Genomic DNA, 27,696 nt, shown 5'->3' on the forward strand with positions numbered 1-27,696 from the left:
ATTAATAGAGCATAGGAAAATATTGAGGAAGTGGACTTATACTAAGTACCTCATAGTCATAGACTTGTTCTTTACTCATTATTTAAGCATTTGCCTTGGTTATTGTTCAGTGCACACAGAGATATTTGTCCACATTTTGTTAAGAAATATGGCACTACAAGCTCCTTACTAACTCTTCAAAAATAACCCTTTGTGATAATTTAACATGCAAACCTGTGGTCATGTCTGTGTTACTTTTGATTACTGTGTCTGAAAAGATATAACACTGTTCTGAAGAAAAATTCAAACATGTACATACGTCGTTAACATTCTTTGGTAATCAGTTTGACTTTTTGAATTATCATTGGCTCAAGAGGGGTTATCATCAGAATGTTCTGTACCAAACTACATTCATGTACAAAACCGCATCTCCATGCTAGTGCCATCTTAGGCATTTTCAGTTATCTCTTTTGCCACTGTGTCTAGCTCTCTTGATAGTGGCTGCTTCATTTTCACCCGAAAATACTTGTGAATTATCTTTGTTTATGTTTAAAAAGAGACGTTTCAGGCATGATACGGTGGAATATCATAATTAATTAAAAATTGGCAATTTTCCACGAAATAAAATTTAATGCAACCAGTTTCAGTGTAACTACATCATTGTCAGGTGGGATGTAGTTACATTACCTGACAATGACGGAGTTATATTGAAACCGATTGCATTAAATTTTTCTGTTTTGGGAAATTGCCAATTTTTAATTAATTTGTTTATGCTGTCATGGATCCTAAGTTCCAATATTAATTTTATAATATTATGCCTTTTGCATCCTAAAACATCTGAATCTTTTTTAATGTGACATATTTTCCTTACTTATTCTTAGTACTGGCACCTTCATTCACTTTTGATGCTATTATCTGCTAACATGGAATAAAAATAAACCCAATAAAATGGTAGTGGCTATCATTTGGTTCAACAGATGTTGCCAAAACACATAATATATGAAGCTGGCCTATTGATGCTTTGGGCCTACTGTTAGGTGTGACATGAGGTGCTGCATTGTTGTAATTTTATCATTTGCATTTTGTTAATGCTTTTTATCATCCGTTGCATTCATCATTGTCTTGGAAAACTAAAAATTCGTGTGAAAAATTAATGAATATTTTTCCATCCATTTATTCATCAAGTCTTTATCCTTTTTCAATAATGTTATTACTCAAGTAAAATTTTGAATTTATGAAATGGTGAGTACATGGTAAAATGTGCAGAGTGTTTTGAGAATTTTAATTTTCTGTGCAAGTGTTTGTCAACATTTCTTCCTCTCTTCACACAGGTATCAGCTTGGGATGAACATTCAGAAGTTTGCAGTGGTTGAAATATACAACAATGAATACCTTTCGGTGTATCTGATGATGAAAAAGAGTAAGCCTACAAGAGTTTCTCATTGCTAGAGTGTGATATTAAAATAGAAATTTTTGTGATGCTGTGAGAGGGTTACCATTAGTTATTTTAGTCAAATTTTGGCAAGAGAAGAGGAAAAGCCAAATACCAAATACTGTCTGCTAGTGGGGAGTATATTTTCAATGCAATATGAATACTGCCATCAGTTTAAGGAATTGTATTTCTCTCAAAATTACCTGATCATGTAATGTTACTTTATTGCCATCCATTTCTTTTAAGCGTGTGAGCATCCATGTTTGTGAGGAAACGTAATTTTTCCTGTAGTCTTAATTTAATTCTTTTTGTGTATTTCACCTAATGTGTAGGTGTGTCATAATGTATCCTATCTTGGTGCTTAATTTAAAGAGTTTCTTCCATATTTATAAAAAAAACATTTTGGGAGTGTCTTGTGTTGAGTATTTAATGCCCAGAATGGGACCGATGAGAAGCTTTATTGTGTTGTGCCCTTCTAGCCATGTGTTGTGATATATTTTCATTAATCTCTAGAGAACATGAAAAGTGTTTAATTCCAATACCTTGGGACTTGATCAAGCTACCCTTCTGTGATATGGCCAAATAAAGCCAAGAGACCTTTGTGGGAGCATACTCTATAAAGTATTATCTACCATTGAAGTGAATTTGAAAAATCTGCTCAGCCAGCAAGATAAGCTTTTTGATGAAAATGGAAAATGAAGTATTATCATGTGAGACTACCTCTGTTAGCTTGAATTCATGATTCATTAAATTTTTTTCATTTTTTTTTAAATTTAGCATTATTAGTAGCAACTTCGGTTGTTAAAGTAGTCTTCACATGCTGCTGTCGTGTAATGTACATGGCATACTTGAACTTAATGTGTGAATTCCAGTGAACTATACCATCAATAGAATGCATTTAAAGCCTAACATTCTTGATGAAAATTTTATAAAAATCTTGAAGATAATGGGAAATATATATAAAATTTTGCTGTAATTTTTCAACATTTTTACATTTGTGAACCTTTCTTAAAAAATGCTAAAACCAAAGCAAAGTACTCATTATATATGAAGATATATTTTGACCTTCATAAATGCCAGCTTTTAGTGAACAAAATGGACAAGAATGTGAAAGGACATTCTTACACGACTTTATACATTAATTTATTTGTACAAAAAATTGGATATGTTTACATTTAATCAATGTATTGATTACCTAGGGTGCTTTGTCGCCTTGTGCATCTGTATGTGTGGGGGAATGTGTATGAGTAAATTGTCATTGTTTCATGTTGAAATAAATGATATATTATTTATTAGTATTTAAATGTATTATATTTCTTAAATATACTCATAGGGTACATAAATGTTTTTTTGGTACAAGCCATAAGGGTAGTGCTTTGATGGAATGTTGAAGACTGTGATAGAAGGGAGAACGTGGGGTAAGTCAGTTTATGGAAGAAAAGAAGAAGTATATTGGATGGAATGAAGAGAGAGAGAGAGAAAGAATGAATGAAAAGTTGAAGTAGGGTTTATTTTAGTGTTGTGTGTCAGGTTGTGTCTTAGTTGGCCTTAAAAATGAAACTGTGGTTAGTCTGTGCGTCCATCCGAAACCTATTTTAATTGACAGACCACCATAGAAATTAAATGTGGACCATGCATATATCCTTGTGCCCATCTCATAATTCCCCATTTGCCTGAATATTAGTGGTATACCCCTCTGCCACAGAAACTTGCCTTATCACCAATCAGTGCCATCTGTCACCCTTTGGCCGATACATGAATTCCAACTCCCAGCATATCTTCCCATTCCAGAGTCTTATTATACCAAATGTAATGTAATTTCCAAAAGTCTGCAAGAAATCATTGGCATGACAATAATTAGGGAAAGATTGAACATTTAGTTGTGTTTGCCTTCATAGTTTAGGAGACACTTTGGCTGCATTAGTTGGATATAGTTCCTCTGAGAGGCCAGAGTACCTGCACATCATTGAATGTCAACATAAAATACCATTCCCCAGGGCCAGTGGTTTTCTGTAGACTTTCAAAAATGATAGTACTCACCTACCTTGAATGGCCTATGATAGAGGATGAATGAACTCTGGTATGCCGCATGGTTTGCGGCCAAGACATCATTGGTGGGAGCGTAGCACGGAATGAGAGAGTCATATGTGGTTTATTAGTCTTTATTTAACCCTTTTCAATCTATGGGGCTCAGGCACTGAGGAGTAGGGTTTCAAGCAATGGGGTTCAGGCACCAGGGAGTAGGGACAAGCGAGCGGGGCAAGGCTGGGCATATCTGGTGTGGTCATATGCTCGACCGACGGACACGGAGGTGGCACGGGACGTCGGGAAAGGTGCAGGGTAAGGCTGGGCATCTCTGGTGTGGTCGTAGGCTCGACCGATGGACACAGAGACAGGGTATCGCGTGAGGAATGGGTAAGGAATGGTTCTCTGCTCCAGGAGCGTCTGGCTTTATAAGGCATTGTGCCTTGGGGTGGAGGGACTTCAAAGTAGCTACATTGTTGCAACAAGGGAATCGGGTAGCGGACATTGTCTTGTCTTGGTTTCTGAGAAACCCGCACTACATCACCATACATTGTCTGGTATGCTGGGGGGTACTCCTTGGGAGAGTTAACCAATAGTGGGGATTTCCGAGAAACCCACACTACATCACCCTCGCAGCAAATTAGGCCCGGGGGTGGGGTGTGCGTACCATGCCATATTTTGTCACCACCAACCGACAATACAGAAATAAAGTAGATGGTGGTTCGGTGCTTTACCCCTTACATGAATGTACACTTTTTTTGATATTACATTGGCAAAAGTAATGAATGAAAATCATATAAACAATAACAATAAAAAAACATTCACCTTCACAGTGTTCACCTGTTTTCACTTGTGAAATTCATAACACTGCATTAATGCAGTAACTTCTACATTTTCTTACCCTGATTTTTCGTGGAAAAAGTCATAAAATTACAGCAAACATTAGAATATAAGTACATATCACTAAGATTAAAATCTAGAAGCACTCCATCTTTGGTGATGTTTCACAAAACGGCACTTGAAATTAATTGAGAAGTCGATGACATTTTCAGTCGTATTCAGTCTTTTTCATGTGGCACCACCTTCACGCCTGGGAAATTTGTTACTCATACACCTTCTCCTCTTTTCTCGAGTTACTTGTATGCCTTCTCCTCTTTCCTCAAAGCTAGCACCAACATTCACGTGAGCACTATAAACACTGTCTGGAATAGATCGAGGGGCATGCATGCGCTTGTCCAGCCGGTCTTGTCCTCCACAAACCACATTAACTGCCCAACGCAGCCGTAGGAGGTCAGAAAGTTGGAAGGTCTAGTATAATAGTGAGACAGTTGTAGGCACTTCTGAATATTGGCTCTCCGGGCGGCATTTGCAGCCCTTCTCCTGCGATTGTGCTTGCGGTGGGCGTGGCAAAGAGGTTTACTGGCTCGCGGGGAGTTTCTTGGGTGGCTAGGAAGTGCGGCAAGGGATCTTTGGATAGGAAGGGAGTAACTGTTGGGGGTAACCTGTCGCATCACTGAATTGGGTGGGTGCAACAGGGCCCAATCGATGTCCTTCCCTGGTGTCAGAGGCTGCCAGGTGGTTGTGGTTACAACACCAATATTGCATCCCTCGTCTTCCGTGCATCAGGCATCTTCTTCCCATGTGGAGGCAGCCATGGTCATCAAGGGTTGGGTCAGGGATGGCACCAAGTGCAGATCCTTTCCAAGGGGGGGGGGGGGGCTGGTTTCTTGGGCATGACAGGGATTCTCCATTCTGCAGACAACAGGTTACTTTGCGGACATTTTTTGGGCCATAATTCTACCTCTTTGACCGAATTTACATTTACAGTTTCAATTATATACTTTTCTATCATCCCTACTGGTATTTCTGTTTCTTTCCTAAACACCTGCTCGCCTTTACCCGTATTACAAAGTAAAAGAGGAATTGTTCCGTCTTCTTAAACTCGTGTTAACATTGGGGGTATCAAAACATTCCCATCTTCCCATTCTATCACCACATCTTTACCTGCCAAATCTTTCTTACAAGCATCTGCCATGACATACGAGAGCGGAGGAATCTTTACTTTTCTCTTGATGCACACAAAACTCTCACCGAGTTCCTCACCTTGACTCTCTTCCTTGGGTACAGGCTCTAAGATCTGGTCCATTCACTCATTACTCTCATTTACAGTACCTTGGAGATCGTCGGGTTTGCCTTGGTTCACGAAGCCATTCAGGTTATGGGATGCAAGCAATGTTTGCACCAGCGTCTCCGCGTCCTCGCTCCAAGCTAACCCAGACTCATGGGAAGCCCTTAAACCCGTCCCATTGCTATTCTCCAGGAAGTCATTCAGGTTATGAAACAGAATGTCGCACCGTGTTGACTTCTCGGCCTCTTTGCAGGGTCCTAACGGGGGATTCTCAAACGAAATGAAATCTACTTCCTCACCTTTACTGCATACGGATTCTAAAGACATCATGTGATCAGGTTCAAATTTTTGGTGTAGTTCTCGAAAGAAATCTTGCTTCGATACTTCTTCATAAAATCCAAGCCAATTATGCCCTCATAGTGTGTGTCCCCTAGATTTATTACTAAAGCATAATGAGGGTAAACACGATTGCCCATACAGAAAGGTACGCAACTCTGACCATTAGTCACCAATGCATGACCTGAGGCGCTTGCCTTCCGAGAAACCCACACTACAGGTATTTATCAATTAAAATAATTCACTGTAGGGTATTGAACATTTCTGGCATCTTATGTGGAGGGTTTGTGCTAACTTATTTTCTATTGATTAAAAATATATAAATGTTTATTACCAGAATATTAAATTCTATTGGTAGGTGCTCTTGCTACTGAGTTCACAACTCAATCCTTGAAACGTTAAAATTAATATGCTGCAACAGCACTGCTGAGATTGCGGGCCTATGAAATTTTCCAACGTCCGAAATTGAGTAAGTTGACCTTCAAGTGAGTTAAGAGCACTCCTTATATTGTATTACTATTCCAGTGAAGCACCCATATCTATATTGATATGAAAAACAATCTTCTGCAGGATGTGTAACCTCCCTAATATGACTCATGAGAGCGATGCCCCCAATGGGCACGGAAATACTTGACCTCTGCATCTTAACTTTTGGTGAGAAAGAGGGCAATCCTTCTTTGGGAAAGCACACAATAGCATGGAGACCTGAGGAATGACTGGGAAATGTAGAGGTTAGGCTATTATACCGTGGAACATCATTCCAGTTGACTGCTCTTGCCGTGCCCTGTAAGGATAACATCTGTAAGGAAGATGTAAATGAGATATCAAAGCAAAAAGTTTTAAAAATAATCAACCCAAGGAATATATTTGCTCATGCATAAAGAGTGGATGATATTATGCACTGCCATTTAAAATACTCGAACATTAAACTACCATGTATGTAATTTCCATCTATATTTTAAGATCTGATTGCAATTTTCTCTTGCTAGCTAGTGTCCTTATACTCTCTGCTTTTCACCATATGGTTAACATGAAGATGGAAAATGGATAAATTAGAATAACTATGGGGGATGCTATAACAGTAGCTTCAATGGAGTCATCAGCTAATGTGCATAAAATGCATCTTTCAAAGCGTAAAAATCATGGATCATAAATATCATTGCCTCTTAGACGACTGTAGTAATTCAAACCTGGGACCTGAGTGGGTGTGGTTTTGAGGACATGCGATTTGAAGCTGCAGACCTAGATAAGGGCTCCATAGCCCTTTGATTCCCTATCTGCACTTTCCCTACAATTAAAGCCATTCCTGTATGTAAAGAAACCCGCTGGTCACTTAGCATGCTAGTATTCATATTCAATGCTCCCATAGAATCAAGTAAGTTTTATGGAAAATGAAACTTAAGCCGGCCATCCAAAGAGTTAGTCGTTTCGGAGAAAATTCAAGGAGATACAAATGAATATTCCGAGTTTTCCAAATATCTAGTAAATGGAGCTTTCGCCATGACCTAACTCGAATAACAGACATCAATGTTCGAAATTTTGCTCTGGTTATTGTGAAAAAAAAGAGCCAACAACTTTTTTCATAATTTCAAAAAGAAAAACGTTTAAAATCACTAAAAATATAATTACTGTCAGTTTTCCCATGCATATGAGAATTCATATCAACCTCATCCTTAATTTTCGTTGTTCATACAGAACAATTGAAACCCGTCTAGCGTCTGAAATATGGAGTGGGAAGTTTAGTAAAAGTTTTTACGAGGAAAAGTTCAGGTTCCTAAAGTTGACGGTTAAGCCTTGAAGGATGTCTATTTATCCACAGGTGCGTATTATCGCTTGGATTTTGGTAGAATTTGCTTATCTTGGTTTATTTGGTTTTTATTAAAATGTTCATCCACTTATAACCTATTCTAGAATTCACCTTAGTTTTCGGAAATGCATTCATTTCCAAAAGGGATTGTCAATTCCAGAGTTTTAAGACATTTATGATCCATGATAAGGGAAATAAACAAGTATGAATTGTTTAATGAAACGAGTTTTACCATAATGACAGGTGTTACGAGTTTGCATAACTGGGAACATATTTCCAAAAATATGCCGGCCAGTACACACCGGATCAGCTCTGATGAAGTCTCAATCGGGCCGCTACAAAGTTACACCAAAAGGAGATCGTCCTCTTACCTACGAGATGGCCAATCCTCCTCATCAGATTGCTCACAGAAAAAGCTGGAATTCTTTCAATACAAGTAAGTACGTAGAGCAACTAGGTTTCTGAAAAGTTGTTATTAACAAGGTAGCAGTGTTACGGCGCTATTGGAAGAATAGGTTGGTATCCACTAGTTGGCCATGGGCTTAAATACGGCTTAAATTTACTGCATACATTTGAGGCAGGTTTCTTATTTGAGGATATTAAAGACATTAATGGCCCCGACTCACTATGGTAGATCAGATCGCCTACGTAAAATCAGGGAGATTTATAGTAGAACGGATGGATTAAAAATGTAATTTTTTCCTCGAACCATTAGAGATCAAAATATATATGACAGCCATCGCGAAAGAGATAAATAGTATTGGTAGTGTACATATTTGTCGGTATCCTGCATGTTATTCTTTTTATTTAATAGACCCATCTTTTTAACAGTTCTACAGCATGATGTAGATATATGTATACTATTATTGAGTAGGTACTTTCTTTCGTGTGGTTAACATTTTTGAGTGCATGATCAAACTAATATTTGTGTAGAGGTAACCCGATTGCGATTGTTCATGCAAAGCTGGTGACCTAACACCCCCCGACACATGTCCTTGCGGGGTATTGCGTAGATGTAGATGAAGTGAATAATTTTACAACGTATTTAATGGTGTCGAGTGAAAGGAGCGCAGTTTCATTTTTAATATCACCCATTTTCTGTGTAAAATCTGGCATGAGATACAAGATAGCATCTGCAAAAAAAAGTTTTTGTGGGTTCATCTAGAAGGAGATTATTATTCCAAATGAATATTTTTTAATTTTCATAAAAAATGAGCATTTTCATAATGCTGACATGAGATTGATGATGTCATGAATTGTATAAGGCTTTTGGAAAGCGAATTTTCAAATATGTATTGCTTTTAACTTTTTATTGCTCTGAAATAATTTACGTGTGAGATTTATATCTCTTTCATTAAAGCTCAGGATGTACAATTCCTTTCACTTCCTAAAACGCATGTCAAAGGATACCACTTAAAGACTGCACAAATTAATTTTTGGATCAAAAATTTGGTTTTTATCAAATTGTACCCAAGTATCCATTTGGGATATAATCTCTTGGGTAGTGCCCACCAAAATTCTTGTGAACAAATTTTAGATTGTCGCCAAACACAATTGTAGTAGCTTCCTGTTTTGAAATGTAAACAGACATACACTATATACCTGTATTACTTCCAAATAAGCATATTATATATCGTAATGATAGAATGAACATAAATATGGCTATTCTTAAAGAAAAGTGGAATATTATCGAATTGTCAGCCTGCATGTATGTGTGCATGTCACATAGATTCATTCTGGTATCGTGAAACTTATGTCATTGAATGGGGTATGATGATCACTTTCTCAAAATGTGATTGGAATGGTGCTGTGGGTAGCATATTGGTTTCCCAGTCTTGAGGCCTGAGTTCAAATCCCAAAAGTGATAAGAATTTTTAGTGGTATCCCGATAGAGGTGCTATGCAGTGCGTGTGGTGCTTGTAGTGCTAGGCTGTACCATTGGTAGTGTCCTCATATAACTTCAAGTCAAATTTGCTGTGCATCAGATGGGATGTTGAACTGTTGGGTTTTCGTTGGGATTTCGTTTTGAGTTTCTCTCCATCCTTCCTTAAATCCCTTTATATCCTACCTCTATCAAATTACCCACTTATCCCTTCTGGCAAAAATGGCCGCCTGCCCTAATAACTACCGCTACTGCTGGCCTTTTTCTACTAACCCTTGATGGTGTAGTGTTAGGCACCAAAACTTTCTTTCCAGTTCAATAGCAGGCGGATTTGCTGTACTAAGCAATGTGTATTTGTGTAATTATATATCTTGTAGGGAAAAATCTTAAATAATTCATGTTTAAATGAAATTATTTCCAAAATTTGTTGAAAATGCAAAACATATAAGCAGAATAAGAAAGTTTAAGCTCCATATTTGTTCTTCGAAATAATTCAACTTTCTATTATTGTTACTAAATTATTCAACTTTTGAATAAGCAATTGAAAATGGTTCAATTCAAGAAATTTTTGTTTTTACTGTGTAGTTCCATTGATAAGCATAAATGTTTCAGGATTTGCATTCAGGCCACACATTAAAATTTCATTAAGCCTATGTAGTGAAGGTTTAAAAGAAATGCAGGTGTGGAGAAGGATGGAAAAGGTAAAGTGGAAAGAAAGTAGAACAAATGAGTGCTAGGCATGATGGAGGAGGAGAGAGGATTGTTGGGTAGAAATCAAAAAGAGGCAGGAAAGACTGTGGTGGAGGGGAGAATATTAGGCAAATAAGGAAGGTGCATGAATAGGATGGGGATGTTGGGTGGAATGAAGGGAGGAAGTATGTGGAATTAAAGAGGAGCCTTTTGTAGTATTGGATTTTGGGTTGTGTTTTGTTAGGAGAGGCTGTACCATTTGTAGCTTGTGTCCTCACAAAACTAGTAGATTACTGAAAATAATATTAAAAATAATATATTGAACTATTTTCCTATGAATGCCTTTTGGAAATTTCTACTTAATGTGCACATTAGTTTTAGCATAAGGTTGGAGTGCAGACATTTTCTGATTTCAATTTTTTGCATTAAAGATTATGTGATATCAGTTTCAGAGACTTATTGTTGAAATCGCACCAAAGACCTTGAAAAATTTGTCTTTGCGCAATGCAAGTTCCTCTCATGTAAAAAAACTTAAAATTATTTTTCAGCTTAAGGTGTGTGAAATTTATGTTCTGTCATCATTGTTTCTTTTGCTTGATTAATCTTTTTATTTTTTCACAGGTAACCTTCTTGGTGGACTTCGGCCAGCAGAAACTGCAGTGGAAGATATATTTATCCGGAAGTTTATAACTGGAACATGGCACAGTCTTGTTTTATCAGAAGTGATAATTAAACGCCAGCATAACATTATAAGAATTGCTGCTATTATTCGCCAAGGGATTATTCCTCGAAAAATGTATTTTTTAATAGGGTACACTGAGGAGTTATTGAGCTCATGGCTTCAATGCCCTGTCGTTATGGAACTGCAGACTGTAGCGGACAGGAAAGATGTTATATTTAAATATATTTAGTTATTAAAAGTGAGTGTTTATAGAATGTCATTTAAGTTTTTACTTAAGAAAATATTAAATTTTGTCCTTGACTCATAATTTATTATTATTATTATCAGTAATCTACCGGTTAACGTAGATTTTGAATTGACACCAGCTACCAAACAGTACAGCGACAAGTCCCTTGTGTCTCTTAACAGGCCAACCCAACCTTCTGCTCTACAATGAACCCCTCTTCATCACCATATAATTCTTTCCTCCCTTCATTCCATACTGCATCCCTTTCCCTGCCCCTTCCTTGTTTAATTGACATTCTCCCCTCTATCACAGTCTTGAACATCTCATTGCCAATCAAAACACTCTCGTATTGGGTATGTATTACCAAATTGTTTTGTGTTGTACCTCACGCTGTTAAATATGTATTTATTGTACTTTATTCATTTATTTTTATTATTATTTTATTATCATTATTATTTAATTTTTACTCACTTGGAGGGCTTTTGCAGGTTTTTCACACCCCCCTTCTTTGTGGGTATTTTCTTGCCTGGGTTTTTAATAGAGTCTTCATGTCTGAACTCCCTAGGTTTTTCCCTCAAAAGTATTTCTAAGGCTTATTTCATCGATTGCATAAATGACTTGCCATTTTTTACATTTTTTATATCGCTTCATATTTCCTCTTTATTATTATATTTGTATTTGACAAAGGGCTAAATGGAAGAAGGGACCTTGTGGTCTCTATTTTGCCCTAATGAAGACATCTATCTATCTATTACTCTACAAGGTCTGTCACAACAGTAGGATGACTTATTTTTTCTCGGGTAGGCAGGCAAAGGAAGAGTAAGTTATTTTAGTACCTAGCGAGCCACCGCTAGGGTGTGTGGCAGGGGGTGAATAGACACCAGACTAATTTTGGCCCAAATATGACCCTACCACAGTTGGAGAGTCTTATTCTGTAATTCTAATGTAGCGTAGAAATGAAAAAGAAAATAATAAAGGCTTTATAATTGGAAACCATAGTGACACTTCAAATGAACCTATAAGTTAGTCAGATTACCAAGGGACTACAATAATGTTTTGTTGCTATACTTGTACAGCAGAAATACAACAAATATGGGATGATTAACCATATGATAGCAAAAGTAATGTGATTCTCCGGAAATAGAAAAGCTAGGTTGAGCATTAACTCTGGCATACAATAGCGTCAGTTTGCCATATAATCTATGCGAAAACCTGTAATTGTAAGTAAGTTCACAATGAAATGTACTACTTTTTCCTGGTTGTGTTTACTCGCGTATTTAAATTGCCCACCAACAATGTTTCTCTCTCCAGCAAAGGAAATTTAGATTAATTTTTCACGGTAGTCCACAATGAAAGTGATTAAAATAAAATAATAAATTTAAAATAATTTTAGACTCTGAGATCTTTAAAGACGCTACATAATTTTATAACATACATTTAGATAACCAAAAGAATCAACATAAACAACTTAAGAAACAATTGAAGTGAAGTTGCGCTCACCGGCTCGCATGAAATTTGTGAAGATATGACTGGGTTGCAAGCAATACTGACGCGGTCTATATTTATTTTCTTGCCTTTAATTTTGTCAGGAGTTATTGCCTCAGTCGGCGATGATAGCCCATTTTATAGAAACTGTGTTTCTATATGCGTTTCTGCAAATTGTACCAACGGTAAATAGCAATACTACTACTGTACTACCAATTTGGTAGCGCATACCACTGGATTTTGTCTCAAATGTGGAAAAAGATAAAATGTGCCAATGGTTGATTTTTATCATAATTAGTATGAGCATAAGTAATGCTCTTCCAATTTCAATCTGTTCTACTCATATCTTGAAAGGCATATCAAAAGGCCTCAAACTGCTGCTGAAAGAGAAATGAATATGATATCGACTAGTGAATTGTTGTATATTATGGTCTGATAGTTAAATGGGTAGAGTAGATGATGGAAATTGAAGAAAACTCCTTAAATGTGAATGTTGCAATACCTAAATGTTCAGCAAGCAGCTAGAATACGGGGAAGATTAGAATGAGCCTTGTTTATGTTGTTAAAAAATGATTTGAGCCAACTGAGGACAGTAAATTATACGGACCATCATTCTCAAAATACCTGTGTTTATGCAATATTGGTGGTTTTTATTCTTTGGAGTGCTGAAAATGTTTACACTTACGTGTTCGCATATTGTTCTAGTAACGTTAACAGGAGTATATTTACTTTCAGAATAAAGGCGTTTGTTATTACTAAATGTATTATTCACCCAAGACTTGGCTTTAGATGCATATACATCTTGCTGTAAAACTTAAAGAATAAAGTCTAAATGAGCGACGTGCTTTATGTAGAAAATTGCAAATTCAATTTTCTCCATTAATTCTCAATTTAAAAAAGTTTTATCATTTGGTTTGACGATTCTTGGCATATTTGAGTACCTAATTTTTAATATTTTTATAAAATATAAAAGGGATACATACTCTAACCCAAATTAATTGCAGATTATCATACAAAAAATTATAAGCCAGCATCATTTCCCGGGAGCATAATTGCCTGGCCTTGCCTTGAAGAATGCAGGTACCATTGCATGTGGGTTACTGTCGATGCATTCCTTCGAAGAGGTTGGGATGTTCCCCAATTTCATGGCAGGGTGAGTATCTAAAACAGTCAGTTATTCACATAGTGTCAGTGGGAATTTCAGTGCATAAAATTATTGATCATTGGCATATTACTGAATGCTGTTGTGTAATTAGATATTGTGAAGTGGCTTCACAACTTATTCAGGTTCAAGTTATATGGTTGTCTGAAATAATATTTATTAGAGGTATTTGTTGTATTATATTTTTGATATAAGATGAGAGTATCAGCTGCAATTTTGAGGCAAGGAGATCATAATATGCTCCAGTAGTGAGAAATTCATTGTTTACAACATAAATTTATTGGTCATTGGAGACCACACTTTACTTAAAGAAAAGTTCATGACATGGGAATATTTGAGGGAAACCACCCTATCCCAAAACACTTGAAAAAAAATCAACGCAAATCCCCACTTATTTTTAAGCTTTAGTGGAAAACTGTGTCCCCTAAAACAAATATTCCGACCATGTCAATTTTTCACGGTAAAGTACTCGTCATATATTATATTTGTATCATAATAGAGTTAATTATTTTACATTTTTTCATATGACTTCAGCTTTTATGTTCATTGTATTAGGTACATATATCTACATGGTCAGTATCACACTAAAGCTTTTTAGCATAATCTAGAATATTTCACCAAATCACATACATAACTAGATTCTTTTTTGTCTTCGAAAGGTTTAACCATAGTTGATGTTTCAAAATGCCATCTCTCACAATTGGCAGGAAATTAAAGTAATTGTGTCCTGTAATCATTGTTGTTATGTGTAAAACACATAGAGTATAGAAGAAAATACTTCATCAGCAACTTCAAAATTTAAATTTTGATAGAATTGTAGGTAGTCTTTTACTTCTTCCAAGGTTGATCAATTAATTTTTTTTTCAGTGGCCTTTTGTCAGATTTCTAGGACTTCAGGAGCCTGCAAGTGTGCTATTTTCAATTCTGAATTTTAGTTCACACATGGTTATGCTTCAGTTGTTCAGAAAAGAAGTTCCTAGGACTGCCCCAATGTATTGGGTGTGGCATTTCCATAGTCTGGTATGCATTTATTCATATTCAATGTAATCTTGTCTCATCTCATACAATCCTTCTCACTCACTCAATTTACCCCTCAATACCCATTTATGTTACAAAATCGATGTCCCTTGGTTATCCCCTTGTTCTGTCATTCCCAATAAATGTGAATACACATTTATTGAGTAGTTTACTTGAACATTTTAAATTAAATGCCCAAATATCAATCTGAACACTATTACTTTCATAAGCGCATCTTTCAGAATTATTCTTAAGCATTACAATCCTCCCAAATCGTTGGGACCTCTGTTTGACAACATCATGTGCTAGTTGATGAAATTCCTGTCAGTGCCAATTTCCTAATATATCTGAGTTCTGCATTCTCTCTTAAGTTCAGGTTGAGGGGTCTGCACTTACAAAATAATAATAATGATTTACATTATGTTCAAACACTCATTTATTATCTATGTGATATGTTGTCATGTATTTTGAATTAATCATTGGTGTATGTTAAAATAAACAATTGACAGTTTCATTGCATTGGAGAAGTAAACACAGTAGAAATTATTACTCTACTCTCTTGCCTTAAATTATTACAAATGATAAATATTATGGTTAAAGAAATACAGTATTTATCAAATTTTCCTTTATCTTTCACTTATGCATTGCTTTGTTTTTGACTTCAATGGCACTCAACATTTTGATGATGCTGTTTTTTTCATCATGAGCCCCTCCTCTGTGTTTATCACTAAATTTTATGACAATTCTTCTTTTTGTTGTATCCTAAATAAGATGAACATTGAGGATTGGTAAAACTCATGAAAGAACTACAATAGTGGCTGGTTAAGTGGAACAAATGTTTTGACTCCCTGAATATTCCTCCTAATGATCTATTTCTGTGGCAAATATCATCCGGTACTGATTTTCTTTCTGTTAAAAAAACTTGATAGCTTATTATTTCACCACCTTAGTTTAGTGCCTCTTTAATTGCATCATTTATTATTCCATGCACACATACCTCCCACGTGCTCCTAATTATTCCAATCAATAGTGATTCTCATTATATCTATTTCCTTTGAAGAGAGTTTAATTGCATTAAGCTCATTTACTCAACTATTGGTTAAATGAATTAACTTTTCAATGAAATTTTTGTCTTTCTAACCAGTTTCTGAGCCTCATGTGATTAACATTTACGTGCTGCTCCTGTCATGCTGACAATCAGCTCCTCTTTCAAAATGCACATATCATTTGAGTCCATAACCTTATTCCATGATATTTCTTAATTTTTAGGAAATATTGAGCCAGTTTTTCATCAAAAATCACAAGAAAATGGTTTTAGATTCCTTTCTGACAATCCTGAATTTTGTGTGATGAACTTTGATAAGCAAAGTTGCAGTAAACATTAGGAATAAAGTAGTTTATAAACAATACAGTTAAAGATATTTCACTACTGCGTGAAAGTTAACAGACTGGTTGGGCAAAAGGGCAATTGGAATTCAGAGCATATGTAGGAATGAAGACAATTCCATGCATATTATTATTCATTTAAATGTTGGCAATGATTAAGGAATGGTGTTAATATCAGAATAATTTGAATTTTATTTTTAGGTTTGTATGCACGCCTGGTTCTGGTCTTCTGTCTTCCATGGCTGGGAAACTCCTCTCACTGAAAAGATGGATTACTTTTGTGCATATTCAATGGTTCTGTGTTCGTTGTATGTCATGGGATTAAGGTACGTAATTGTCTCTATTTTGCCGTCATGGCGACTGTTAAAAATGCTTCAACTTTGAATTATGAGAAACTCATGCTGAGATTATTTTTTTTCCAGATTCTTTTCAGCAACTATCAATTTCAAAACACTTCTTCTCACTGTCATCTGTGGACTTCTTTTTGTGTATCATGTGACTTACCTGTCTTTGGTGAAGTTTGATTATTCGTACAACATGCAGGCAAACATTTTAGTCGGTAAGTCAGCAATGCCTGAAGATGATGTTTGTGGTAAATTACATCTGGGTTCTGTTCCTTTAAAGCTACAAGTCGATTGAAAAGTTCTCTGAAAGTCTTAAAAATACAATATGAAACTTTTAAGTTTGCACACTGTTTAATAGAGGCAAGTTGCAAGAGCTGCATCATTTGTTACCATCAACCGATTATATCAAATACGAAGTACAAGGTATGATAAACTGCTCCCTAGTGATCTGGACACCCTTGAGATCCCTCAACGTCTTTGCTTGGTATCAGATGTCCTGGACACTCGGGAGTTACTGCTAAATCCATGTCAGAGGCAGAGCTCAAGCTTTTTCAGGTAGCATAATCTGAGCCTGATAGGAAAATTATCTACGAACAAGCCTGGGGGGTCATCTCTAAATTAAACTGTTGAACTATGATCCTGATTGATTTCATTTTAATTTTCACTCTGCAGGTCCTACTGTTTTTTTTGTACAGTTTGGTAAGAAGCTCTAGAATCCCATTTGTATGCTTTCAACTTGCTCTAATGGAATTTAAACTTATATACATAAAAATATATTTCATCATGTCTCTTTGTTATGAAATGCAAATCAATGAGTTTCAACTTTTCAGGAGCACTCAATGCCCTTGGTTGGCTTCTCTGGTGTGCCTGGCCAAAGAGCTGTACCTCATCCAAATCCCGTAATCTGTGCATCATATCAGTACTGTTGGCAATTGCATCTACAGCCCTTGAAATATTAGATTTCCCTCCTGTCTTTTGGTCCATAGATGCACATGCCCTGTGGCACTTGAGCACCTCATTTCTTCCTCTCTTGTGGTACAGGTAAGTGTTGTCTTGTTCTCATTTACTTTCATGTTACCGGTTTGCCATTTTCTCTCTCTCTCTCTTTTTACTCTAGAACGGGAATGCTATTTTTTTCACCCTATACTGGTTACAATTTTCAAAAATTTGTGTCTCACACCCATTATGACTATGAGAGTCCTATTTTAATGTAGAATCACATGGCACAAAGATTTTTTTCAAAGTTTATCAGATGAGAGAAAATTTATTTTATAAAGCGATATTTTCAACCGCTTTGAGGTGTTTTTTCACCCAAGTTACTAGGGTTAATCATTACAATGGTAAAAGTGTTACCAATGAAAAAGTTGTCACAGAAGAAGAAAATGCAGAGGAAAAAGAAATATTGCTAATTGCTTAGTTTTACCGAATGTGGCAGTAACTACCCATGTAATGATACAATTGTCTCATGACTCGCTAAGAGATTATTACCAGATAATATGTTTTGATTTGATGAAATAAGTGGCATGACGAATAAGAAAGAGACTAATCATATTAATATAATGTGTACGTTTAACAGTTAATACACTTTGAATCATGTCTGAACCACAAATCTAACTCATTGATTTTTCATTGCTTAGTCATGAAAGATAGGGAAATGAGTGAGGTTCAAATGAACACAGCTATATGAGGGATTCTCTGAAATATGGATTGATCAGAGTATCTCAATGCAACAATTTCAGTGTGTAAAAATCATTCGCCTTGACTTGGATTCGAACCCAGATCCCTCAATGTCCGGTCGAGTGCTTTAGCCAGTTAAGCTATCAAGGCATCCTCTTAAACCCTGAAATTTTGGCATTGAAATGCATATTAGCGGATGACTACTGTTAAAAGTTACTGTTGCGGCATCTCCCACAGTTTCTTTGGAATTTGTCAAGGTATAAACAGCCTAAGTGTTTAAAAGTTTGCTTTAACCTCGTGAACTGTGGCACATCGCGCACAACTACAAATACCTATGACTTTGTATGTATGGTATTTCATCACAACACCTTGTTCCTTTAAAGCCCCCAAAATTTCAGAGTTTAAGAGGATGCCTCGATAGCATAACTAGCTGAAACACTCGACCGGACATTGAGGGATCCAGGTTTGAATCCCGGTCAAGGCAAATGATTTTTACCCTCTGAAATTGTTGCATTGAAATGCATATTAGTGGATGACTCCGTTAAAAGTTACTGTTGCTGCATCTCCTGCAGTTTCTTTGGAATTGATCAGTGTAAGTTAAAATACAATTCCACATATAGGCTGGAATGACCATATACAGAATCAAGTTCCTGGAATGTTATTCTTGTCTTACCTCCCTGGGTAAATGCAAAGTGCTGCGGTTTGGGAATGTCATTGTGGGCACAAAATCCTCCACAGTAATTATAAAAAGGGCTAATGAATAAATTAACTCATTTCATTCTTCCCTTTTGGGTGTATCCGTTTATGATTTTCCCCCCCTTCTCCTTTTCCAGACACATCTGTCTGAACATACATGTCAGTTTTGCTGGTTGATGGCCTCCCAGAGCGTTGTTCGTCGTGAACATCTTCCTGGTTCTCCTTAAAGGCCTTTAACCACCTCGAAACTCTTTATTCCCCACTTACACCTGAGCAGTCTGAGACATGTACAGGTTGCGGTTGTATCCTGAAATACAGTATATGAAATAGGTACTCTAGTCACTCCACAAGTTATGCTGAAGAATTAAGATGAGGGAGTAAATAAGTAAGGGAGTGAAATACCTGTAGAATTTCCTGCTTTTTTTTCCATTCATTTTAACTTTCTTTCCACTAGATGAAAGAAATGTCAAGGGATGAGGTAGAGGGTGGAGTGCCTATTAAGTCAGATGATAAAGCTTTAATTAGCTAGTCAGTCAGTTGATTACAGTTTTTTAGAGCATTTTACAAGATTAATTTGAGAGGCATGGGATGACGATAAAACATTAGAAAATAAAAGTAATGAGATTTTCAAGAAGTACGTAAGTAAGAGGATATGCACTAAAACAGTTGCGACAAGCGTGTGCTTGTGAATAAAATCCTGGATGAAAATGGATATAGTGGTAAGAAACTGGAAGAAGATCTGTAATAGCCGAAAAAGTATTTATAAAAAATAGGGAATTTATTTCAGAAATTCTAAGTCAAAAGGTTTAGGTAAGATTTTTGAAGGATTGGACTTAGAATGTGTGTATTCTATGGTTTAGGAAAATATATTTGGGTGAATAGGAAAGTGTTCAGTATGGTATGGTAAGAGACTAAGTTATTGGAGTAGTTTGAAATGAGGCAAAGGTTTAGAGAAGTTTGAGGTACTGGGATGATAAAGGCTGTGATGGGTGAAAGAGTGCAAGGCAAGTGGAGTAGAGAAAGCAAAGGATGGGCGTTTTGGTATCAATGTTCATCTTGGGAGTATGGAGGGCTGAAATAGAAATAAAGTTAGAAGGGGTCTAGTTTCTGCGGATCTACTTCCTTAAGAAGTCGATGTCAGTGCTAATCAACCCATCAATAACCTACCTCGAATTGGCAGACCACCCATGATAACAACATTGCTTTGCTGAAAATCTCTTTAGTTAATCAAAACATTCGGCCAATAAGATGCTAATCAAAAGAAAACAATGGAAAGGCAACGCCACAGAAATAAGTTAAGCTATGTGCTAATGTAAGCATAAACCCAAGTGGGTTCAAATCAAAAAAGAACCTTGTATTTGCTTGGACCATTATGTTGATGAATAAAGAATTAATGAGGTGTAAGTTCTCAATTCTTAGAATACTGCTTCAACCAAATGACATGATGGACATCTTGGTTTTCAGGTTATTTAAAATATTTTAGAGCCCTGCAAGCCACCAGTAGAATGTATGGCAGGGGGTGAATACAAACCAGACTAATTTTGACCTGAATATGATCCCTACCGTGGTTGCCCAATGTTATTTTGATCCCTTATTGTTCGTGGAAAAAATAACATCCTAAATCTGTTACACACTTAATCTCTCTAATTTTATTGATATGATCTCTTCTACTGTCGTACAATACATTGTCAACATCACAGCTAAAGAGATATCCTTTCAATAATGCAAGAGATTCAATCTGTGATTTAACCTTCACTCCTTGAGTGATTCCCAGCGCTAGCTCCTCTAATATTTTGGATACACTGCTAAGTTTATCATGGGATGTCTTACAAATCTAGCTCCTGTACTACGCTGCACGCAATCCAATGCGGCAATCAAGCCACCTTCATGAGGATCCCATATACTAGCAGTATATTCTAAATGGGACCTAACCAGTGAAAGATAACATTTCTCTTTGACCTTTTCATCACATTTATCCAGTACTCTTCTAATAAATCCTAATTTATTGTTAGCTTGCCCACATTTTCCCCATGTGTGTTTCACCCAGGAGAGATCGTGAGTGAGGATAAAGCCTTGGTATTTAATCAAATCTACATTTATGTGTTCTAGATGTAGTAAGCATTCGCGAGGGAATTTCTCTTTTTCCAATAATTCATCACTTCACACTTTTTAAAATTTTAATCCTAATTGTCAAGAGTCGCACCAGCATTGTGTAGCATTAAGGTCATCTGACGAAGGTGCTGTGTCCTCAGGATCATGTATATCATTGTAAACCACTGCGTTGTCAGCAAATAAACATATCGTACTGGTGACTAAAGAGTCAATGTCGTTAACGTAAAGTATGAATGAAAGAGGTTCGATCACACTTCCCTGGGGTAACACCTGGAGTAACTTCTACCGCATTTGAGCTAATTCCATCTAGGACTACACTTTGTACCTGACCATTCAAAAATTCTTTAATCCAACCCCGTGTATTTTTATCTCTGCCATATGATTCTAGCTTTGTGAGTAATATACTATGAGGTACTTTGTTATAGGCTTTCTTAAAATCTAGAACAATCGCGTCTACTGAAAGATTTCTCTCCCCCGAAGTAAGAATATCACTAACAAAAAGCACAAGTTGTTTCTTGGAGGATTCTACCCTTGTGGAAACCATGCTGATTTTTCATTAATAACTGACTATAGAGGTTTCTCATCATCAAACTTGCATGTTCCTACCATATGTTCCATAACCTGGCATGAAATGGATGTGAGGGAAATAGGTCTGTAATTGTTAGGTTCCTCCTGGTCTCCGTTTTTAAATATTGGTGTTACGTTAGCCGTTTTCCAATCTCTGGGAACTTTGTGATCTACCAGCGACTTCTTAAATATTATTTCTAGATATGGTGCAATTTCCAACGCTAGATCCTTAAATAAACGAGCGGGTATTTGATCAGGCCTGGAGGATTTATTAGACTTAATATTTTTCAGCAAATGTTCTATTCTATTATATTAGATTTAAATTTTGGGCATAGATAGGCAGGAATGATTTGGTAAGCTATTGGAGACATTCATTGAGACATTGGTGGAAATGCATTTAAAGAAGAAATTTACTGTTTTAGCCTTTTCGAAAATGTTACTCTCTTGCCTTTATCATTTTTGAGTGAATTAACTGTTGACTTATTGCCCTTAACTTTTCTGATGTGTGACCAAAATTCTTTCAGATTTTTAAAAATTTTCCGCTAATCTTTTTCTTTTGAATTCGCTGAACGCTTTCCGATATTCCTTCTTGAATTTGCCGTAGATATTTTGTAATCATAAATGATTTAATTCCTTTTGTCGGTAGGTTCCTGATTATGGACTGCAATTCTATGTGTGTGGCACATATGGAAAAACAGAAGAAGATATTTTGAGAGAATTTTGTCTGTATCTTAGACATTCCTAATTTATGACAGTGTATTTCTGTCAAAACCAAGAATGGAAATAGGATGTTTTCTAAAGTGCTAATTGAAAATGTTTAATTAGTTACCAATACGTAACTAAAATTGTAGACATTAATGAGACTTTGTAACTGTGTTATTTTGTAAGAAAATACGATTGTACTGATTTTATGGGACTGATTGAAATGTGAATATAGTTTTTATATGATTTATTGTGCCATTGCTATTTTTTTGTAATATTACAATGATTTAAAACATATTTATTGTTTTTAGAGATATTTTGTAAAAATGAAAAATGACTTTCGTGTGTGCTGTGAAAATACCTGTGTATATGTATAGTGATATGTGTGTAGTGATGACAGATAAGATAATACTGTTGCATGTAATAGTTACTTCTCATGTAATTATTAACTGCAGTAGTCACTTTCATGAAAACAATTATTCTTCGAAATAGTTGAATAATTACTATCCAGTAACTGAGTAATACCTTGATGCAATTAGTAATTCATGTACAAACCCACACATGGTGTACTCTTTTATCACAAATGAAAAATGTAATGGGAGCTTTTCTCCAAAGGACAAGCACCTACCAAAGTGGTGTGTCATATATTTGATGTGCTATGTGATTTGTCAAGTGCTACTCATTTTTCTAAGCTAAATAATATAGTCTACTACCCACCAAATTGTATTATACTAGTAGAAAATGATATCACATTACAGATGGATGCACATTGTTATTCTGTTCAATGCATCAATCTGTTAGGTTTGATGTTAGTTGTACTCTGTCAGAAGTTCTACATTTCTTTGGTGGATGCTGTACTTAATGGAAATTCTTTGGAAAAATCTAGAAAATAATAATTTTCCACTATTCATGAGGTAAGCATTACGCAGGAGTAATTTTCTATCATCCATTTCCACAATAATCAATTAGTAAAAACCTAGTTTCAATGTAATAGTGCCATCTATTCATGTATATATTATTATTTGCATAGATTCCTGCATAGTTGCACCATTTATTCATTAGCTAGAAGCTGATGTGAAGGGGAATGAGAAAACATCGAGTTGGAAGAGGTAAATAAGTGAATGATTTCTGATTTATTCATTATGAGATTATTGAAGTCTGTCCATTTATTTTTATATGCAGTTATTTGTTGGACTATAATCTAATTGCATACTGCTTTATCATCTGGCATAATTAGGTAGCTAATTTAATATATTATTTCACCATTGACACTTAATTTGAACCATTTCTGTGTCAGATTTTCAATGTAACTAATCAAAAAGTATGTTTGGAAAATACTGCTCGAGGCAAAAATGCTTTAGTATCATGTATTCTTGACAAATTGGGAAGAGTGTGGAGCTGAAGGCTAAAGCACGGAAAAGGTGTTTTATACCAATCAGTATAACAGAGATTATCACCTAATGAGATATATTTTGGAGACTTATAATGCCAACTTTGTGAAAAAAACAATTACCTACCCATGGAGTATAAGATATTTTAATTTTTCTAAGAAAAGTAACACACTGTAAATGCTCTTTAATATCTATTTTACTCTAACCAATTCTATATTTCAGGCCTAATTTGTTCCCAAAACCATTTACCCTTTCCTCTGTCAATCAATTACTCATATTCTCACATAGTGAAATCAACCCTCCAAGTTCTTCCCTCCTGTTGGGATAAGATTATAAATGTTTCACCAAACTAAATCATATGCACATAAATGTGAAATATTATAGTGAAATGTTGTAACTAGGATATGAATAAGTCGTTTTTAGTGAATATGGTTCCATAAATTTCTTTTCATTTCATATCTGAATTTTAACCATGTAATGACCATAGATTTTAATTGTGATGCCCATGCATATACTATGCACATATAAATAAATGTCATTTTGTCAAAACTAGATAAGTATCATTGTAATTAATAATGAATACAATTTAGATGCCAATTGTGTTAACCAATTTTGATGCTTTTTTAAAAGAGCCATGACTTATTTTTCAAGTAATGTTTCAAAGTTGTACAATACCACAGCAGAGGGCTGAGCCCTCTGAATATTTGGTTTGTAAATCAGAAGCAATTTGAACAGTATGACTGACAACAGAAAATCAGGAAAGAGAGCTCTTGATGATCAAGCAGAATTCCATCAGTAACATCTATCCAGTTAATCTGACTGTATAGTATAAAATTGAACAGAGAAGCCACCAGACAAATCTATGGCTAGGACAAAAAAGTACACTGGAGGAAATAACCATAAATGGGTGATATTTCCCTAAAGTTGAAAAGACATTTCCCATGACTCTGAATTGAATTTAACAATAAATGGGAATTACAGTACATTTTATGCTATACATAAGACAAAGTTGAAAAACTCAACAAAAGTGGGGGTCTACAAATTGCAGTGTTGGGACTGCCTATCCATGTATATTGGACAAACTAAAAGGAAGTTTAAAGAAATGATTAAGAATCATAAGTCTCACTTCAAGAGGAACAATTCAACTTCTCTTTATTCTAAACTTCTCCTGGAAAACCAACACACCAGTGATTTCACCCCTCAGATTCTAAACTTGAAAAGCAAAGGGGCCACTTTCGACAGTTTTGAGCAATGGGAAATTCTTAAAAATTGTGGCGGAATAATTCAATAGTGAATGATATTTTGTTTACCTTGCACTCCCCTCTTCTTTGGGTGGCAAAATGCATAGACCTCAATTCAGAGGAACCCCCATCCCTCCAACCACTGCCCTTCTCCCTCCATTGTTCTAAAAAACCTGATGTTGTCAAGGACGTGTTATACCCCTCCCTTAATCCTCAACCCATTCCTCTCCCAATTATTGACCAACCTCCACAGCCAACATATGTATATAATATACCTTTACAGATGTAATTTTTTTACCTGATGATGCTACACTGCAACTGTGACACCTAGGTTGCATTAGTTCATTTTATACGTGGAATTACTGAGTTTTATGCTGCCGTTATTCATCATTTCTCTCAAATTGTTTGCTGAGCTTATATAATGACTATCCCGTGGCATTGTCTGAGTTTATGCTGCCCAAGGAAATCCCTGAGTTAGTTCTCACTGAGATTTTAATTAAGAGTATAATTTCTCTTCCCCAAACCACTGCACAAAAGCAAGTGGTGCCAGGAGTATGTCCCATCAAAGGCTTGCCCATCCATAATTGTGCATAGAAATGACATGTATCACAAAATCTCAAAGATGTTTTTTATATTTGAAACACACAATATGAATGCCAATGTATACATAATATGCATCAAATCACAAACAAAGTAGATTAAACAATGAAAATGACTTGGTTCTGCCCATCATTTTAAGTAGCCACCTTCTCTGATACTTCTCATCTATCTTCCTAATCATCTCACATGTAATCAATGGTTTCCTTGTGCTTTTAACCATTCTTATAGTTTTGTTTGTGGCTTTGAATATCCCTTTTTTGATGAGTGCCCATATTTATTTAAACATACTTGTCTCAGTCTGCACTCATAATTTTTTCTACTGCCTCCTAGCACTCCTTTCTTTCACCCATTTAATGCTTTTACATTTCATTTCCTCATCCCTTTCCCGTTTCATTCTCTGGGATCTGACTTTACACTTCATTAGTACTAAATTCTATGAATCAAAATTTGCTTACAGAAAACTGCAAAAACAATATGCTGCTCCTTAATCTGTGTATAACTATAATATAGTCTAACTGATATCCCTATGAATCCCAAGGCATCTCCTACATACATTATGTATAAACCATGTATCCTGCAGAACTTTATTGCTTTCTCCCCTAGGTCACTTCACTGCTCATATCTAAACAATAAATGCCATACTTCACTACTATCTCTGCCTTCACCCACCACCACGTTCCAATACGTCATAACTATAAATGTTTCCTCCCAGACACACCCACAATTATATCCTCTAATTCATCATACACTCATTCATATCTTCCCAATTACTTCCTTCCTACAGTTACTTGTTTGCATGTAGACCAGAAAATTGGCCAAGTTTATTGGTTCAGTTTTTGCCTCTTCTAATAATATTCTATCATTCAACTGCTCTATATTCACTACATTTCTTCCGGCCCTTTTGCTCGATACTACTGCAACTCCTCACTGGCTCTTTTCCCCTCCACTCTAAATAACTCTATAATTATCACTCCAATAATCCCTGCTGTCCTTCCATCTCTAAAGCAGTTGACCAAAAACTCATTTCCCCAAAAATCAATAACTGCCATTTTTAAATCTCTAAACCAAAATAATGCATAATTACAAGATAATAATTTGAATTAATCACTAATGAGTTGGAATTGATATCTTCCGCCAGATGCGGTCGTTTCACCACACAATATAATCACAGAGCTTCATCCCATATCACTCTACAGAGGCACTTATTATTAGTATCCATAAATAACCATTAATTTCAGTCATATATCTCCTCTTGCATAAAGATGCTGCTTGCACATGCAATTTCATTTCAAATTAGTGTTACCATCATTAATTTACTTTGCAATACTGGTAACTTCAACGCCTCATTCTCACCTGGTCCATGACTTGTCCGCCGACATCTCCACTTCCCTATATCTTCTACAATTAGGGTTTAATAGAGTTATGAAAAAGTCATTAAACTGAAACTAATAGAGCTTTTTGAAAGAACTTCACAGGATATAATTCTCATTGTTTTTGGTAACTTTAGCACCAGTTAGCAACTGTTCTATCTTCACTACATTTATTCCTACCCTTACTACCAATACTACTGCCTGCACTGTAAATAACTCCATAATTATTACTCCAATAATCCCCCGTCCTTCCATCTCACCTCAGACAACCCTTAATTATCTATATTTCCTCTCATCTCCCTCAATATTTTTTTATTTCCCTCTTCTCAATATTCCACACACCTAACTGATTCATCCTCTACTCTCTCTTCTGTAAGTTAAGCTTTGAAAGGATTTTGTACGATGATGACTGAGGAAGCCTTCACTCTTCTACTGACGAGCACGACACGGTCTAGTGGACTGGCTATTAAAGTTGCCAGGACTCATCTTCATTATGGTGTTCATCCCAAAAGTCATGCAATAAATAATGGAGGTGGTTTCCCATTGCCATCCTCAATAGTGTTTTTAATATGGCGTGATAGCTCAATGTCCACCCCACACGGGTCAGATGTCGCACTGAAGAACAGACACTGCGTGGACTCCCTTTTGTCTGGCTCCTACCCTTCAACATATCTGGCATGGGTGACCCTACCAGGAGCAAATATCATTGTCCCACAGCACAGCTCTAGAGGTCAACAGAAGGCACAAGCCCTTCCACTA

At 36.0% G+C, this 27,696-nt stretch overlaps 3 protein-coding genes across 4 annotated transcripts in view; all 3 read left to right on the top strand.

Moving 5' to 3' along the window:
• LOC139692477 (uncharacterized) overlaps nucleotides 1-2,685 on the top strand; it is a 75,834-nt gene extending 73,149 nt beyond the window's left edge. Inside the window, exon 6 of the mRNA XM_071590693.1 lies at nucleotides 1,311-2,685. Within this exon, the coding sequence (XP_071446794.1) occupies nucleotides 1,311-1,352 (42 nt within the window). The 3' untranslated portion in view covers nucleotides 1,353-2,685. The remainder of the gene's footprint in view (nucleotides 1-1,310) is intronic.
• Nucleotides 2,686-7,616: 4,931 nt separating this feature from the next.
• Nucleotides 7,617-12,182, top strand: mRpS24 (mitochondrial ribosomal protein S24). The gene is made up of 3 exons (XM_071590025.1): nucleotides 7,617-7,719; nucleotides 7,951-8,143; nucleotides 10,901-12,182. Exons 1-3 carry the CDS (start codon nucleotides 7,702-7,704, stop codon nucleotides 11,188-11,190), a joined length of 501 nt encoding a protein of 166 aa, XP_071446126.1. The 5' UTR covers nucleotides 7,617-7,701; the 3' UTR covers nucleotides 11,191-12,182.
• A 287-nt stretch (nucleotides 12,183-12,469) lies between these two features.
• On the top strand, nucleotides 12,470-24,152 carry PGAP3 (Per1-like protein PGAP3). Of its 2 annotated transcripts, XM_071589809.1 has the most exons (7): nucleotides 12,471-12,857; nucleotides 13,677-13,825; nucleotides 14,702-14,854; nucleotides 16,439-16,563; nucleotides 16,660-16,796; nucleotides 17,412-17,622; nucleotides 22,280-24,152. In XM_071589809.1, the coding sequence occupies exons 1-7, from the start codon at nucleotides 12,713-12,715 to the stop codon at nucleotides 22,344-22,346; spliced, it is 987 nt and encodes a 328-aa protein (XP_071445910.1). In that variant the 5' UTR covers nucleotides 12,471-12,712; the 3' UTR covers nucleotides 22,347-24,152. The 2 variants fall into 2 exon arrangements, with proteins under 2 accessions (XP_071445911.1, XP_071445910.1); XM_071589810.1 differs by lacking the exon at nucleotides 14,702-14,854 and having other exon boundaries at nucleotides 12,470-12,857.
• Nucleotides 24,153-27,696: the final 3,544 nt, after the last annotated feature.

The sequence above is a fragment of the Hetaerina americana genome, unplaced genomic scaffold (assembly GCF_022747635.1).
Source record: "Hetaerina americana unplaced genomic scaffold, ioHetAmer1.1.p SCAF_4, whole genome shotgun sequence".
NCBI classification, from domain to species: Eukaryota; Metazoa; Arthropoda; class Insecta; order Odonata; family Calopterygidae; genus Hetaerina; species Hetaerina americana.

Bases quoted from the DNA above. Each gene is read 5' to 3' on its own strand.
- PGAP3 (XM_071589809.1), top strand. From the start codon at position 12,713: ATGACTGGGTTGCAAGCAATACTGACGCGGTCTATATTTATTTTCTTG. The intron at 14,855-16,438 runs GTATGCATTTAT...TTTTATTTTTAG, and splicing joins TGTGGCATTTCCATAGTCTG to GTTTGTATGCACGCCTGGTT. The intron at 16,564-16,659 runs GTACGTAATTGT...TTTTTTTTCCAG, and splicing joins TTGTATGTCATGGGATTAAG to ATTCTTTTCAGCAACTATCA.
- mRpS24 (XM_071590025.1), top strand. The intron at 8,144-10,900 runs GTAAGTACGTAG...ATTTTTTCACAG, and splicing joins CTGGAATTCTTTCAATACAA to GTAACCTTCTTGGTGGACTT.